This window comes from Podarcis gaigeae (assembly GCF_964106915.1).
Source record: "Podarcis gaigeae genome assembly, chromosome: 13".
Taxonomy (NCBI): Eukaryota; Metazoa; Chordata; class Lepidosauria; order Squamata; family Lacertidae; genus Podarcis; species Podarcis gaigeae.
Window position 1 is genome coordinate 27,885,010 of NC_139689.1, and position 17,595 is coordinate 27,902,604.

A 17,595-nucleotide genomic window follows, 5' to 3' on the forward strand; every position below is an offset into this window, starting at 1 on the left:
AGGGCTAAGCAGGAATTTCCAGGGTGTGTTGATCACAAATGTCTAAATAAATAATGTCTTATCTTCTTCTTTGGCGATCGCTTGTAGCAGAGTAGGATTGTCTTCCATAAACACAGTTTTAACAGTGAGTCTGTAAGTGACTGTGGAGGCCAATTCTGGGTGGAGGCCACAGTGTTGGGTTGGGTTTTTGGAAGACACCTGTGCGTGAATTTGTTTTATGTGTGTAGATCAGTGCACGCTGATCAATGCACAGTCTTCGCAGTAGGGCTCTGTTCCGATGGCATGAGTAGTCATGCCAGATAGGTAGATCCTTTCTGCTGCAGCTTTCATCCGCCTTCACAGCCGTGATAACTGCTTGTTACCACCTGCCTGTTCTGCCGTTGAGGACATCTTGGGTAATTCTTTGTCTCACTCGCTGAATCATCACCTTGTGGTGGTGAGTGGGTTTGCACATTCCTATGACCCTTGTGAGCGAAGCCGTTGGGAATCTCGTACTCGCAACAGGGTCACCCAAGGCGGTAAGATTAAAGGGAAGGAGCTAGACAAAGAATGTCTTATAGAATTCCAAGGTCCCAGTTAAACATCCCCAAACACTCCACTCTAATTGCACACCTCATCTTCTGGTCTCTTAAAGCTGCCTTCAGTTCTCTCTTCAATAGCCACATATTCTGTGTAGACTTTGGCCCTATACTTCAGTCTAGGAATAACCAAAGTGGTATTCTCCAGATATTAGACTGGATTCCTGACTAGGGCAGAGTGATAGCTGGTTTTCAACATTGTTATATATCAACAGCTAAACAAATAGCGATATACCGATATATCACAATGTCCGAAATAAGGATGGAACTATGTAGAGGCATTTGCTTCACAGTTTTGCCTTCATTGTGATTTTTGCTGGCACCTGCTCTTGTGATTCGCTGCCTCCTGCATGAGGTGAGGGAGAGTTGAGTTAACAGAGTTTAATAGGGGCTGTAGGAATCAGGAGAGGCATTGGCTGGCTTCACTGTTTTGCCCACATTGTGATTTTTGCATAGCGCACACACACACACACACACACAATTTGTGGTTTTTTTGGGGGGGGGTGTTATTGGGTTGCTGATTTTTATTTTTATTAGGTATTTTGTTGTTTTATAACTTGATTTTATTCTGTGAACCGCCCTGACACCCCCGGGTGTAGGGTGGTATATAAATTCAATAAATAATAATAATATATTGTCAGGTCAAAAATTACAAAGCCAATATCACAATATGGACTTCAAACCAGCTTTGGACAATATATTGATATATCACCTGGCCCTATTCCCGACCATTGGTAATGACAGCTGTGGAGGCCCCCCAATTTGGCCACACCTGCCTTATTCCCCCTTTCCTTTGACTGGTCTTAACTGTCCAGGGGTCCTTCACCATTTTCTTACCTTTATTGTTTGCTGGGATCCTGGCACCATTGGTGCCTTCTTAGTCTTAATCACCTTTTGGCTGGGGATGAGAGACTTTCTTCTGTTCCTTTCCTTTATTGTTATTCTGGTTCAAGGGCTTCAGCCCCCTCATGTGGTTTTACCCGACTGGAGTGTCCTGTATTGTACTATGATAATGCCTGCTCTTTTCATGGATGGAGGATGGAGAGATGTGGGTATTTTTTAAATGGGGGGTGGGGGCTGCTTCTAGAAACCTTTGATCTTTGCCTAGCTGGAATGCAGCCTCGTGTGCAAAGGTAAGAGTCCCACGAGATATTCCGAGATTAGGGCTTTTGTCCTTTGAAGAGTTGTGCAGTAAACCCTGGATGTGAAGCTGTTCCTGGCACGTCTGATACAGGGATGGGAAAAATTTCACCCCTTGCCATGTCTGTTTGAGATGCAGGGCTTAAGTAACAGGAGTCCTATGAGAGAGAGAGAGAGAGAGAGAGAGAGAGAGAGAGAGAGAGAGAGAGAGAGGAAAATAACCATTAGGCCAAACTTGGCCCTGCATCATGATGTTGCTAAATCATGTTTTGGCACCTGAGACTTCTAAGTGCATTTTTTATTTTATTTTGATCAAGCACATTTCACAATAAAGCGTTTCAAAGTGTGCCAGAAAATATTTCCAATTAATACAGTCATACTTCATGTTATGTTTGCTTCATGACATGTTTTTTCAGGTTGCGTCTTGCAGCAACTCGGGAGTACCAGAAAGGGTTACTTCCAGGTTTCGCCACTCGTGCATGTGCAGACGCGCAAAACGATGTCACGTGCATGCACAGAAGTGGTGAATTGCAACCTGCATATGTGCAGACACGCCGCTGCGGATTGCGTTCTATTAATGTTGCGAATGGGCCTCCGGAACGGATCCTGTTCGCAACCAGAGGTACCACTGTATATGAATTTAGCAACAGGAAAATGCCAGCCAATTCAATATGGATGGATTGAGGGTGGGGGGAGATAATGCAAGACAGCCGCAAAGTTAGCGAACTCTTTTCTCTATTACATTATATCATGTATTGTAAATGCTGCCATCATAATTCCCTCTATTGCTGATGTTCAGGCTGCCAGTGCCATTGGTTATGTTGCTAAAATGTCACCCCCCACATAGAAGAGGGGGTCACTATCTTGAGGAAATGGAGCGCAGTGACTGGAATCCTGAACAGGGAACAACCCGTGCTGCAACATTTTGTTGTGGATCCTACTTGTCTACACAATCGTACCTTGGTTTTCAAACAGCTTAGTTCTCGAACATTTTGGCTCCCAAACGACGCAAACCCAGAAGTGACTGTTCTGGTTTGCGAACTATTTCTGGAATGCAAATATCCAATGGGGCTTCCACAGCTTCTGATTGGAGCTTCCTGTAGCCAATCAGAAGTCGCGCCTTGGTTTCCATTCCAGAACGGATTCTGTTCAACTTCCAAGGTACGGCTGTAGTAATAGTAAACTCAATTTTCTAAGTGTGGTTCCTTCTGAAGCCAAAGTGGCAGTACTCACACAAACAAGGAAGATGTATCAGCAGGTACCCAGGAACTCCAAGGTTTGTAGAAGTACAAAAAAAGAAACATTTTTTGGGGGGGAAGAGTCTAATGAGGTCTCTGCATACACATTGGGCAGAGAATTATGACAGGTTGTTTTTGAGAGTGGAGTGGGGAGAATCGTAAACCAGCAGGGAGAGGGAATGGAATGGAATGCCCTGAAAAAGGGCATGGCTGGCTGGAGTCCTAAACTTCATGTTGCAGCATTTTGCTGGAGCACCCGCTTAGATAAACTAAAATCAAAGAGCAGGTTCCAAAGTCCAGGGCAACGGAATGAAAAATCTGCTGACACCCACAAGCTTTACACAACTGTGTAAAGTTAATCCGTTCAGTCCTGAACTTTGAACTATTTTCAATTGAAAACCTTACAGTGATTTATTACCTCGATTGAAAAGCAAATAAATGTGCATAAGGTGACTTAGTTTAATAATCACCAAGAGGAATTCTGGGAACTGTAGTTCTGTGAGTGGTGGCATGCGACTAGGTTCCTCTTAACGAATAATCCCCAGCACTGTCACCAAACTACAATTCCCAGAATTCCTGGGGGGGGGGGAGTCATGATAGCTAAAGTGACGTAGGCTTGTAGAAAGTTCCAAGAGCTTTCCCAGCTGGCATCTTGAGGGATGTTTTTGAGAGAAGGGCAGAAAACGCAGCTTTACCCAACACCGGCCAGAGATGTTGAGCGCACCTTTGCCCAGTTTAGCAGAAGCAGTTACTCTCCCTCTGGCCTCTTGGTTTCAGAAAATAATGCCAACAAACCATATTTTTCTGTGTATGACATGCCCCTGTGTATAAGACACTATTTTGGGGGACTCAAAATTAAGAAAATGGGGGAGGATTGACCAGAGTTGTGGAGATTTTTAGGGGATGGGGATTGCAGTAAATCACTAACCCAGAAAATCACTCTCATCGCTGAAGCCTGCAAGTATCTGCCCGCTTGCAAACAGCAGCCAGCATTCAAACGCCCAATTGCCGCAGTGGCAGCCAATCCACAGCAGCCCTTGCCACAGCAACCAATCTCCTGCCCAATTAAGGCAGCACCAGCCAATCCTAAGCAGCCCTTGCCGCAGCCACCAATCACCCACCAAATTGCCACTGACAAGCTGCAGCACGCGGCTGCAACCAATCACTCATCCCCCCTATGCACTATTGGTGTATAAGACGCACCCCGTTTTTACACCTTATTTTACAGAACGAAAAGTCTTATACATGGGAAAGTATGGTGTTTCACATCTGGCAACCAATATGGCCTTTTAGTTTCAGAAAGTTCATGGGTAGACAATTCTAAAAAGCGCAGGACACAAACTAAGCTCTCCTACCACATTCTTTGGGGGAAGTTGGTGTTGCTGGTCGAAGGAGCTTGAGGTGGCTCTGTCCAGATCTGTGCAACCCTCGCTTTCCAGGGGCAGTGCTGAGGAGAGCAGCAGTGCCAAGGAGGAGAAGCCACAGTCCAGGTGCCAAGGAACTGGCTCTGGCCTGGGGGCCCCTGGTTATCTTTGCTTGAGGTCAATGATCCTAGCTGTGGTTCCAGGGCGTTGGACTCAATGACCCTTTGGGTCCCTTCCTGTAGTTCTATGGTTCCATAAAATGCTTTATGATCCTGGTGTTATAACATGCTTGCCTTGAATTTACGCCTTATCATCTCATGCTTTCCTTTCTATCTGTTCCTTTCCACCCTTCAGAAACTGGCAAAATTCGAACTGATTCAATATAACGTTGACCAGGATGAGCCGGTGAGGGACGAGAAAGGATATTGCATCCCAGTGGCCACAGGTAATAAAAGAAGCGTACATTTACATCCGCACCATAGGTTTAAAGCACTCTTATACCACTTTAAAAGCCATGGCTTGCCCCCAAAGAATTGCGGGAACTGTGGTTTTGCAAGGGTGCTGAGAACTGTAGCTCTGTATGGGGTCTCCTAACATCTCTCAGCATTCTTGACTTCTGAATTTTGATTTCTCACTTCAGCATGTGTGTGTGTGTGTGTGTGTGTGTGTGTGTGTGTGTGTGTGTTTGGGTCCAGCATCACATACAAGCACTAATTTTACATATGAATTGTCCAGTCCACAAAACTCTTAGGCGCATTACAGGAAGATTTTTTTTTTTAAGATTGTCTATAGAATTTCTGGAATGTCTTTTTCCCAAGAGAACTCAAGGTGAATTATAAATGATTAAATATAAAATACGTGGGGATAATTTTGAAAGTGATCCGGAAACTACAATTAATCCAGAATGCAGCAGCTAGACTGGTGACAGGGAGTGGCTGCTGAGGCCATATAACGCAGGTCCTGAAAGACCTACATTGGCTCCCAGTATGTTTCCGAACACAATTCAAAGTGTTGGTGCTGACTTTTAATGCCCTAAACGGCTTCAGCCCAGTATACCTGAAGGAGTGTCTCCACCCTTAGCGCTCAAGTAAGGTTACAGGGAACCAGGAAGAGAGCCTTCTTGGTAGTGGCACCTGCCCTGTGGAATGCCCTCCCATCAGATGTCAAGGAAATAAACAACTGTCTGACTTTTAAAAGAAATCTGAAACATGTGAATCAATGTTTGATGTTTTATCGTGTTTTTAATATTCTGCTGGGAGCCGCCCAGAGTGGCTGGGGAAAACCAGCTAGATGGGTGGGGTATAAATAAATTATATATAAATTAATAATAATATTCTGAACCAACTCAGAAACAAATGAAGATTTAAAGAGTTTTGTTCTTTTTAAGGAACTATCCAGTTTATTTTAAGACCAGTAATGTTCCAAAGGGGTAAAAGCACTTTTGTGTACGCACTATACTTTTAAAGAACATTCGAAATGCATTCTTTCCCTAAAAGAACTCTGGGTATTGTAGTTAGTTGGGGGGATGCTGGGAATGGCAGCTCCGTGAGGGGTAAACTTCAAGGGGAAGGCATGCAAAGCTACCTTTTCCATTCAGCTCCTGTACTCTAAAAACGTCCTTTATGAGTGAAATTGTTTAGAGTAGTCTGGTCAAGTCAATTTCACCACTCTATTGATTTGTTATGGGGCATGGGGAAATAGGACAGAATTACCAAGGTTCTCCTTCCTTCCCTCCCAAGGCGAGACAGGATTACTGGTGGCCAAGATCACTAGCCATACCCCGTTCTCTGGTTACGCAGGAGACCGACAGAAGTCGGAGAAGAAGATTCTCCGGGATGTTTTTACCAAAGGAGACTGCTACTTCAACAGTGGTGACCTCCTGATGCAAGACCATGATGGCTTTCTATATTTTCAGGACCGGGTAGGAGACACTTTCCGGTGAGTCCCACCTCTCCAGGTGGGGTGGGATCTGCTGCACTTGGTCTCGTGGAGTGTGAGGTTGCAGTTTCAGATTATATATACCGTATTTTTCCATGTATAAGATGCCCCCATGTATAAGATGCCCCCTTTTGGGGGGGAATCCAAATTAAGAAAACACCCCTCAGCACTACCCGTGTATGAGACGAGCCCCAATTTTAAACCTAATTTTTTGGTTAAAAAACCTAGTCTTATACATGGAAAAATACGGTATATCTGTTGTTGGCATTATGGCAGGTATAGCATATAACACAGTGCAAATTTATGCAAGGTATATTTAGAAGCAGAGGGAGTACTAAAATGTCTCGGGGACAGGCCCCTGACACAAGCCTGCATGAGATTTGCATTTGCTCATTTATATTCATAGATGGAAATTTCTGCTTGGCTGCGGTCTCACTGCCCCTTTGCTTTGCAATATACCCAGCAGCTCTCAAAGCAAATGGTTGAGGGGGAAACAACAGGAGATCTGGCTGTTGGTGCAAAAAGACCCACAATTTGATTTTCAGGGTTTGTCCTTGCCTCCGTTTGCCCCACTTCTGCCCCCTTCCACTCCTTATGGAAACTCGATCTTTAGCACCAAATGCAACTGGATTTTCCACGATTGCTGTTTGTTCCGATTTATCACTAAAGACTGGGTTTTCCAGGGGGAAATGACAGGGCAAAGGCAAAATCACTCAAATCCATGCCCAGAAAGCATGACACAAGTGGAAAACTGCTGAGCCCTGTGCTTTCAAGTGGAAGTGTGGACGAGCCCTTAGCAAACACCTCAGGAAGAAAGATGACAGAAACACATGTACTGTAAATGTCCTTATTCTGTACAGAGATCATTCGTACTGTGATGTTGAAAGGAGGCAGGAAAACAAGCAATGTGCCAGGAAGTTTCTGGTTCTGATCTGCAATGAACGCTGTCAGATTGTTGCTGAGACCCACACCTCATGTGAAAGCCCCACTGTTGATCCTGGGAGCCTCCTTAGTGGGGTAGGAGAGCTGAAAAGAATGCCAGTATATTTCACATCTGGCAACCAATGCACTCCTTTGGTTTTAGATAGTACATGGGTAGACAAATCTAAAATGCCTGGGACACAAATTTTCACAGCCCTCTAGCAACTATGGAGGCTTGGTTACCAGAAGTAATGTATTTAGCATTAGCAAAATACACACCAGGAGATTTAGGTAAAGGTAAAGGTACCCCTGCCCGTACGGGCCAGTCTTGACAGACTCTGGGGTTGTGCGCACATCTCACTTAAGAGGCCAGGGGCCAGCGCTGTCCGGAGACACTTCCGGGTCACGTGGCCAGCGTGACATCGCTGCTCTGGCAAGCCAGAGCCGCACACGGAAACGCCGTTTACCTTCCCGCTGGTAAGCGGTCCCTATTTATCTACTTGCACCCGGAGGTGCTTTCGAACTGCTAGGTTGGCAGGCGCTGGGACCAAGCAGCGGGAGCGCACCCCGCCGCAGGGATTCGAACCGCCGACCTTTCGATCGGCAAGTCCTAGGCGCTGAGGCTTTAACCCACAGCGCCACCTGCGTCCCAGGAGATTTAGTTTGGTCCAAATCAAGTATAAACTTCCAGAGTGAACCCACATGACCTGAAAGTGTTGCTGTGCAATGCCAGGTCAATGATTCATAAGACCACTGCCATCCATGACTTGATCATGGATGGGGGACTTGACCTGGCATGTGTAACAGAGACTTGGTTGGATGAAGCAGATGGGCCTGTCCTTGCCGCTGCTTGTCCACCAGGTTTCTCTTACGCACAGCAACCCAGGTCATGTGGGCGGGGAGGGGGGGTTGCAGTGATTTTTAGGAAGTCATTAGTTTGCACCAGGCGTCCTATTGGGAAGACCCAGTTTTCTGAGTGCATGTTCTGGAAGTTGGGCAATAGGGGCAGTACAGGATTCCTTTTGGTGTACCGACCTCCCCGCTGCACCAAGGATTCCCTGCCCGAGCTGCTTCAGGTCGTGGCGGATGTTCTCCTGGAGACACCTAGCTTGGTTGTCCTAGGGGATTTTAACATCCATGCCGACACGACCTTACAAGGGGCTGCTCGGGACTTCGTGGAACGCATGGCCTCCATAGGGCTGTCCCTGAATAAGTCTGGCCCAACCCATAGCCGTGGACATGCCTTGGACCGGGTGTTTACCTCTACGGATGTTGGTGATCTGACACTAAGTAAAAGTGAAACGAAAGAAGTGCCATGGTCAGACCACTTCCTGGTGCAACTGGACTTCTCTGCGACCCATCCCCTCTGCAGGGAGGTGGGACCGATTCGGATGGTCCGCCCCGCCACTTAATGGATCCAAATGGTTTCCAGAGAGTGGTAGGGGATGCTTTATCCCATGTTGATGGCCTTTCAGCCGATTCCCTGGTGGCCCGCTGGAATGTGGAGTTAACCAGGGCTATTGACTGTTTGGCTCCGAAGCGCCCTCTCCGATTGTATGGAGCCCGGAGAGCCCCGTGGTTTTCCACAGATCTGAGGGCAATGAAACAATCGTTGAGACGGCTAGAGCGCCGGTGGCGGATAACTCATTCCGAATCTGACCGGACACAGGTTAGAGCTCAACGTCGAGCCTACCAAGTGGCGATAGCGACGGCGAAGAAGACTTTCTTCACCGCCTCTATTGCATCTGCAGAAAACAGCAGCAGGAGACTCTTTCAGGTGGTTCACAATTTAGCGGAACCACCTGTAACATCGGGGCCTAGTACGGGCCACATGTTCTCCTGCAATGATTTTGCAAATTTTTTTGCAGATAAAATCGCTCAGATTCGGGAAGAAGTAGACTCCACCGTGGGAGCAGAGCCGGGGCGGGAGAGTGCTAGAGTCCTGTCTGGTCAAGTTGTGTGGGATCAATTCCAATCTGTTACCTCCGAGGATGTGGACAGGCTGCTTGGACGAGTGAAGCCAACCACCTGTCTCCTGGATCCTTGCCCATCCTGGCTTATAAAAGCTAGCCGGGAAGGACTGGGCGATGGGCTTCGTGGGGTGGTGAATGCTTCCCTCCGTGAGGGAGCCTTCCCAGACCCGCTGAAAGAGGCGGTTATTAAACCGCTTCTTAAAAAAACCATCTTTAGATGCGGCCACGATGGCCAATTATCGCCCAGTCTCAAACCTTCCATTCTTGGGCAAGGTGATTGAGCGAGTGGTTGCTGAACAACTCCAGGCACGCCTGGAAGAAGCGGACCATTTGGATCCCTTCCAGTCGGGATTCAGGCCTCATCATGGGACTGAAACTGCCTTGGTCGCACTGGTTGATGATCTCCGGCGGGCTAGGGACAAAGGTGAGAGCTGTTTCCTAGTTCTGCTGGATCTCTCAGCGGCGTTTGATACCATCAACCATGACATCCTTCTGGACCGTCTTGAGGGGCTGGGAGCTGGGGGCACTGTCATACAGTGGTTCCGCTCCTTCCTCCTGGGCCGTGTTCAGAAAGTGGTGGGGGGGGGATGAGTGTTCAGACCCCTGGGCTCTCACTTGTGGGGTGCCCCAGGGTTCTGTCCTCTCCCCCATGCTTTTCAACATTTACATGCAGCCACTGGGAGAGATCATCAGGAGGTTTGGGCTGGGTGTTCATCAGTATGCAGATGATACCCAGCTCTACCTCTCTTTTAAATCAGAACCAGTGAAGGCGGTGAAGGTCCTGTGTGAGTGTCTGGAGGCGGTTGGAGGATGGATGGCGGCTAACAGATTGAGGTTGAATCCTGACAAGACAGAAGTACTGTTTTTGGGGGACAGGAGGCGGGCAGGTGTGGAGGATTCCCTGGTCCTGAATGGGGTAACTGTGCCCCTGAAGGACCAGGTGCGCAGCCTGGGAGTCATTTTGGACTCACAGCTGTCCATGGAGGCACAGGTCAAATCTGTATCCAGGGCAGCTGTTTACCAGCTCCATCTGGTACGTAGGCTGAGACCCTATCTGCCTGCAGACTGTCTCGCCAGAGTGGTACATGCTCTGGTTATCTCCCGCTTGGACTACTGCAATGCGCTCTACGTGGGGCTACCTTTGAAGGTGACCCGGAAACTACAACTAATCCAGAATGCGGCAGCTAGACTGGTGACTGGGAGCAGCCGCCGAGACCATATAACACCGGTCTTGAAAGACCTACATTGGCTCCCAGTACGTTTCTGAGCACAATTCAAAGTGTTGGTGCTGACCTTTAAAGCCCTAAATGGCCTCGGTCCAGTATATCTGAAGGAGCGTCTCCTCCCCCATCGTTCTGCCCGGACACTGAGGTCCAGCTCCGAGGGCCTTCTGGCGGTTCCCTCACTGCGAGAGGCCAAGTTACAGGGAACCAGGCAGAGGGCCTTCTCGGTAGTGGCGCCCGCCCTGTGGAATGCCCTCCCATCAGATGTCAAAGCGATAAACAACTACCTGACATTCAGAAGACATCTGAAGGCAGCCCTGTTTAGGGAAGTTTTTAATATGTGACATTTTAGTGTATTTTTCATCTCTGTTGGAAGCCGCCCAGAGTGGCTGGGGAAACCCAGCCAGATGGGCGGGGTACAAATAATAAATTATTATTATTATTATAAATACATCAGTTCTGGTAAATGAGCCTCCGCACCTACGAGAGGGCTGTGGAAATTTGGGTCCTGGATTTTTGACTCATCTGCCCATGTTGTATCTGAAACCAAAGGGGCACATTGGTTGCTGGATGTGAATTCCCCACCCCCACCCCAGCTCTCCTACCCCACTACCTGGTCCTATTCTTCCTCCTTCTCGCTGTTGCTGCTTGCGCTCTTGCTGACTCTGAGCTAGCAGAAGGTGTAGGAAGAAGCAGGGATGTGTGCCTGCTTTGGTTTATTCCACTGTTTTATTATGGGGCTTAAATGGACAGACATTGAGGGGTGAGCACACAGGAGTGTGCCAACTCTGCCCCCACCTTCCTGCCACCCTCCACAAAGCACTTTGAACACTCAAGAGCGGGAAAGAAATGCTGTGGTAGTTGCTCTTAACATAATAGGCATGCTCTTCTCCCCAAATGGTAACTGTTCCCCTCTCTTTGCAGCTGGAAAGGGGAGAATGTGGCCACCACGGAGGTTGAGACGACCTTGGCAACGCTGGAGTCGGTTCAGGAAGTCAGTGTCTATGGAGTGCCGGTGCCAGGTGGGTCCTGAAGTGCCATTCTTAAATGCAACTTTGGGCAGCCAGAGTTAGCATCTGTGGCATCAGGAGATCAGCTCCGCAGCAGCAGGCTAAGGGAAGAGGTATTGAGGATAGTCAATTGTACCCGCCATCTTTGGACACTGGCACCATTTCCAGTCATGGTTTGAAGTGCCTGTGAGTCCCACGGTCTATAGAGCACAAGGTGTCTAAACCAGAGGTGGGGAACCTATGCTGCCCCAAATGTCACTGGACTCCAGCTCCCATCTGCCCCGGAAGGTATGGCCGGCAGCTCGCCTCTGCTCCCCCTCCACTGAAAAAATGCCCTTCACCCACAATGCTTCCACACTGGGCATTCATTGTGGAATAGCCACACTTGGTTCACTCTCCTTAGGTATTTTGTGTTAACTCTGGAAGCGCAATCTTGATTCTGACCAAACTAAGCCCCCTAGAACATAATATAGATCAGAAGGCTTAGTCTGGTCAGAATTGAGTCTACTCTTCCAGAGTTAACACAAAATACCTCACTTCTGGTAAATGAGCCACCATAGCCACTAGAGGGCTGTGAAAATTTGTGTCGTGGGCATTAGGCACCGCTCCGGCGGGAAGGCAAACGGTGTTTCGGTGCGCTGATCTGGTTCGCCAGAAGCGGCTTAGTCATGCTGGCCACATGACCTGGAAGCTGTACACCAGCTCCCTCGGCCAATAAAGCGAGATGAGTGCTTCAACCCCTGAGTCAGTCACGACTGGACCTAATGGTCAGGGGTCCCTTTACCTTTACCTTTACCCCGTACTATATGAAACCAAAGGGGCGCATTGGTTGCCAGATATGAAATACGTTGGCACTATTTCCAGCTTTCCTACTCCACTACTAAGAAGAGCTCCCACAACAATCAGAGCAAAGTCACAAACCAAGACATTGCGCCACTGGCAGATATGCTAGCACAAATATTTGAGATCAAGATGCCAGTTAGGTTAATCTTTCTCTCTAGTCCACACACTGCCTTGTGCTGCAGGCAGACATATTCAGATGTAACCCTTTTATCTATTCTGAGTTGTACTGTGGACAATGAAAATGTTTGCGGCAGCAAAAATCCATTCACCTCCCAGGGTGCAAGATGGACTGATCATTTCCCCTCTAATGTAGAGAATGTATTTGTGACATAGCTAAAAGCCAGAAAGACCAGAACCAACTACTTTGCTATTTACAACATGATCTCTACTTGGTTGCCAACAAGCAATTTTTACTGTCCCACCGGCAAGCCCAGGCCAGTGGCTATTTACAAGCCTATTTAATTAATTATTTCATGGCATGTATATTGTGCTTAAAAAAAAATCATTTCTAAGCAGTGTATGTAAAGATCAGCCACATAAAGTACAATGAAAAATTCATCATAAAACCGAACATGAATCCCAAGCCTACGAAGCAAACCATAACTTCCAGCCTCCCTCTAAATGCAATAAAAGAAAAGCAGCCTGGAAAGCAGGTGTCTAAGCTAGCTTCTGAAATAGCAGAAGGAGATGATAGTAATAATTTCACAACTGCAAAATCTATATGCATAAGGGTGGGTGGGAATATGTGAAGGAGAAAAACAATCTGAAAGTGAAAACTCACTTGGCAAAAAAAAAGAATGAGCCATACTGGGTTCTCCATATAGTCTAGGAGTAGGTCAAGGAACAATGTTCACAGAATACTGTTGTGACGTGGGGTTTGTGATTTCAGCTCTCTTGACATAATATGCTGGAGACAGTTCTCTAGTAACACTTCTTTATTAAAGCAACAAGACTGGGGCCTGAGGAGGGGAGAGCTACATTTATAGGGACAGGGAACTAGCTAGAAAGGATACATTTTGGAGGGAACAATCTCAGGCAATCACAGTTCTGCCTTTTGGAGGAAACCAATAAGACAGAGGATCCAAATACAGCAGCTTAAATGAACCAATAGTAGCTGTACCCTCTGGAACCAAAAGGCAGTTACTTTACCCTAATGCAATACAGACAATAATAATACAGATATAAAATCCTTTGACTCAATACACAACACCCCTCCCCCCCCTAGTGAGCACAGCAGACGTAATCTCTCAGGTACTGTGGGGTCCTACAACTTCTACTTGATCTCCTGACAACAGGTGTTGCCGGTTCTGGATTGGATGTCACCTGTGGTAGGGGGGCTGCTATAGGGGTTTCGTCAGGAACAGATGGAGTCCCAGACATCTCAGGGTCCCCTACCTGTACCTCGTCATCCTGAGGACCAGCAGACCCTGGTTCATTTGCTGAGGCCCCTGGTGTCTGCACCTCTGGGCCATTTTCACCCTGGCCTTGTAGCTCTGCGTCGTTAGCCAGGGATGAATTATCAGACTCCTCTCTGCTGAGCGCCCGGCGCCTCAGCTGATCTATATGTCTCTTCCAAACTTGCCCATTTTCCAAGGTCACATAATAGGACACAGGTCCACTAGCCCGGGTGACCACACCAGCCACCCACCGCGAACCTCGTGAATAGTTCCTCACCCAGACCAGATCTTCAGGGGCGAGATACCTTGTTGTGTCAGTCTCAGCCTGGGGGGTTGCTCTTGCATTACGGTTTGGCATTTTATCCGGGTGGACATAATCCAGCACCGTTACCAGTCTTCTACCCAAGAGCAGCTCAGCTGGCGACTTGCCAGTTGCAGTACACGGCGTCGCATGCTGCAAAAATAACATTCGCACGATGCGAGCTGACCAGTTACCCTCCATTAAGCGCGCAATGGATTCTTTGGCTGTTCTTACCATGCACTCCGCCTGCCCATTGGAGGATGGGTGAAAGGGCGCGGATGTGACCCCTCTTATGAAGTTATCAGCCAAGAATGCCCTGAATTCTTGGGATACAAAAGCTGCCCCATTATCTGATACGATGGTCTCAGGTAACCCGTGGGTTGCAAACAGCTGCCTCAACACCTTGATTATGGCAGCTGATGCCATGCTAGGGACCATCGCCACTTCTAACCATTTGGAATATGCATCGACGATAACCAAAAAGACCTTCCCCTGGAATGGCCCAGCAAAATCTAAGTGCAGCCGGCTCCAGGGAGATCTGGACTGCTCCCACCAGTGAACTGGTGCTCTGGCCACTTCTGGCCGCACCTCTTGGCATGCCTTGCATGTTCGTACCCATTGTTCTATGTTCTGGTCCATTTCAGGCCACCACACATAACATCGGGCTAGCGACTTCATCCTGACCATTCCCGGGTGTCCCATGTGAAGCGTCTCAAGAACCCTGTTTCTCAGTGGTGCTGGGATGATCACCCTATCTCCCCACAGGAGACAACCCTTATGCATGGACAACTCGTGCTGCCTTGTCGCATAAGGCCTGAATTTGTCTTCATGCGGACCACCTGGCCACCCCCTCCCCACCCAAGTGAGCACACGGGAGAGAACAGCATCTTTCCTCGTTTTCTCAGCTATATCAGTAGCCGTTACAGGAGCCCCCGGAAGTGTTTCCAGCATCATTATATGCTCCGCTGGAGCAGGATCCTTATTGCTCCCGCCAGGAAGGGGCAATCGACTCAGCGCATCAGCGTGGCACAACCGCTTCCCCGGCACATGGGTCAAGGTGTACTGGAACCCGTTCAGGAATATAGACCAACGCAACATTCTGGGGGAGAGAATTTGTGGCATTTGTTTGTTCGGGTTGAACAACCCTAACAGTGGTTTGTGGTCCGTTTCAATGGAACTTTTTGATTCCTGCCACAATTGCAAGCGCCTCTTTGTCAATTTGAGCATAGTTGCGCTCCGTGGCCGACAACGTATGGTAATAGAAAGAGATGGGCTTTTCCGACCCATCCAGTTCCCTATGACTCAGCACCGCTCCCAGACCGTATTGAGAGGCATCACATGCCAGGACCAGCGGCTTCGACTCATCATAATGAGCAAGGACGCTCCTGCTACTCAGCATTCCTCGCAAGGAGTCAAAAGTCTTCTGCTGCTCCTGCCCCCATCGCCACACATTCTTTTTCTGCAACAGTCTATGTAATGGTTCAGCTACCGAAGCTTTCTGGGGTAAGAACGAATGATAAAAGTTAATAAGTCCCAGGAATGACTGCAACTCCGTCTTGTTCTGTGGTCGTGGTGCCTCGATGATGGCCTTAACCTTAGCATCTGTGGGGTGGATGCCTGATGCATCAATTTTAAACCCCAAGAAATCCACAGTTGGCACCCCAAAACTGCATTTTTCCTTTTTTAGTTGCAATCCCACCTCCTTGAACTTGAGCAACACTGCACGGACACGCGCAACCAGTTCCTGTGGGTCTTTTCCAGCAATCAAAACATCATCAAAAAATGGCAAGACCCCCGGCAGACCTCTTAACAGGCGTTCCATGAGCCCTTGAAAAATCCCTGGGGCCACACAAACTCCAAATTGTAATCTGTTAACTCTGAACGCCCCTTTATGTGTGATAATAGTCTGTGCTTCCGCTGATTGTGGGGTTACTGGCAGCTGTTGGTAAGCTTGTGCCAGGTCAATTTTGGCGAACACCTTGCCCCCAGCCAGTTTAGCCAACAGATGTGATACGACTGGAATGGGGTATGAGTTTCCCCTGAGTGCCTTATTGATAGTACATTTGTAATCAGCACAGATCCTGACTTCCCCATTTGCTTTAAGGGGCGTGACGATTGGAGTCTCCCACTTAGCGGAGTCCACGGGTGAGAGAACTCCCTGCTTGACCAACTTATCCAGCTCTGCTTCGATCTTGGGTTGCAGTGCAAATGGCACTCGCCTTGGTTTGAGTCGGATTGGGGCCACCCCAGAGTCCAATTCGAAGTCAACTGGGGGCCCTTTATAACAACCCAGTTTTCCATTAAAGAGACCAGCAAATTCTTTGCATAATGCCTCACTCATCTCAGGGCAGGTTTGGATTGAATTAAGCCCTGATATACTCAGTCCCAGGGCGGGGAACCAGTCAGTGCCCAGGAGACTGGGGCGACTGCCCTTCGCAATCACCAGTTTGAGTACCGCCTGTTTGTCCCAGAACTGTACTCTCACGGCACACATTCCCATGACATGGATGCGGCCCGCTGAGTATGACTGCAAAGTTGCCGGGAAGGGCTCCAGAGGGGGCAACTTACCCCTGGGGAAGAATGTCCTCGCGGTCTGGTCCGACACGATAGTGAATCCAGATCCGGAGTCCACCTCCATGTCGCACAGCTGACCCTCAATCTTCACCTTGACGTGTGCCTTGCCTTGCGCTGGAAACTGCACGACTCTCCCGTTGATCTCCATTACGTAGTGGCAGTCCTGTAGAACGTGGGTTGCTGTGGGCGGTCTGCGATGCTCCAGTCTAGGTGCTCCTGTCGCTCCCAACGCCGCCGATCTACAGACCCTGGTGATGTGACCTGTCTTCCCGCACGTCCGGCACACAGCATCCCAGAAACGACAACTCTTCCGCTCATGGTTTCTGCCACAACCAGGGCACCTGCCTCGGTGATCTTTGTGCACTGTGCAGGCCTGACGCACTGACTCGATGCCACGGACTGGGCTCTGGCTCGAAGTAGCCTCTAGCTCGTCCATGGCATGCGCAACTTCTATCTGTGGCTTAGGGGCCCTGCGACTGGCATCAAGCTCCTCTCTTTCATAATTCTCTGTGGCGGTGGCCTCCTTCAAGGCTGAAGCAAGGGTAACCTCTTCTTTAGCCACGATGCGTCTTCTGGCTTTCTTGCTGCTCAGACCACTGATAAAACGATCCAGGAGAGTCTCTTCCAGATCTTGGAAGTCGCAGTGCTGAGCGAGCTTCCGCAGTTCAGCTAGAAATGCAGATACAGACTCCCCAGCACGCTGCTGCCTCTTATGAAACTCCATCCGCCGGGCCATCTTGGTCTCAGTAGGCGCCAAATGGCTTGTTAGGCAGGCAAGAATATCTTTGAGAGATGTCTCACTTAGCTTCGCTGGAGCAAGCAATGCCTTGGCCAGCGTGAAGATCTCAGGCCCACAGTAGCTCAGGAATGTGGCCCTTCTTTTGCTGGCATCGGTGATCCCTTGAGCCACCGCGAAGAACGCGAAGCATTCGACGTAGTCTTCCCACGTGTGGGGCTCTGATGGCTGGAAGGGCTCCAATACCCTTGGACTCTCCATTGTCCTGTGGGCAGGGTCGTCTTCTCAGCTGGCCAGTGAGTCTTGTTTTAGCTTCAATCCGGACTCTGAGGCAGGGCTGCGTTAACCGCTCCTCAGCA

General features: G+C 48.7%; 1 protein-coding gene and 1 long non-coding RNA gene across 3 annotated transcripts in view; both read left to right on the forward strand.

The window, feature by feature from the left end:
- The window catches only part of LOC310829566 (long-chain fatty acid transport protein 2-like), a 36,036-nt gene that overhangs the window by 12,836 nt on the left and 5,605 nt on the right, over positions 1-17,595 (forward strand). For both annotated transcript variants that reach the window (XM_083708200.1, XM_083708199.1), the window contains 3 exons: positions 4,675-4,765; positions 6,060-6,258; positions 11,300-11,397. In XM_083708200.1, coding sequence (XP_083564326.1) covers positions 4,675-4,765; positions 6,060-6,258; positions 11,300-11,397 — 388 coding nt within the window. The remainder of the gene's footprint in view (positions 1-4,674; positions 4,766-6,059; positions 6,259-11,299; positions 11,398-17,595) is intronic.
- Positions 4-3,019, forward strand: LOC310829731. Its single transcript, XR_014557342.1, has 2 exons — positions 4-1,873; positions 1,906-3,019. It is a non-coding gene; the product is annotated as an uncharacterized lncRNA (long non-coding RNA).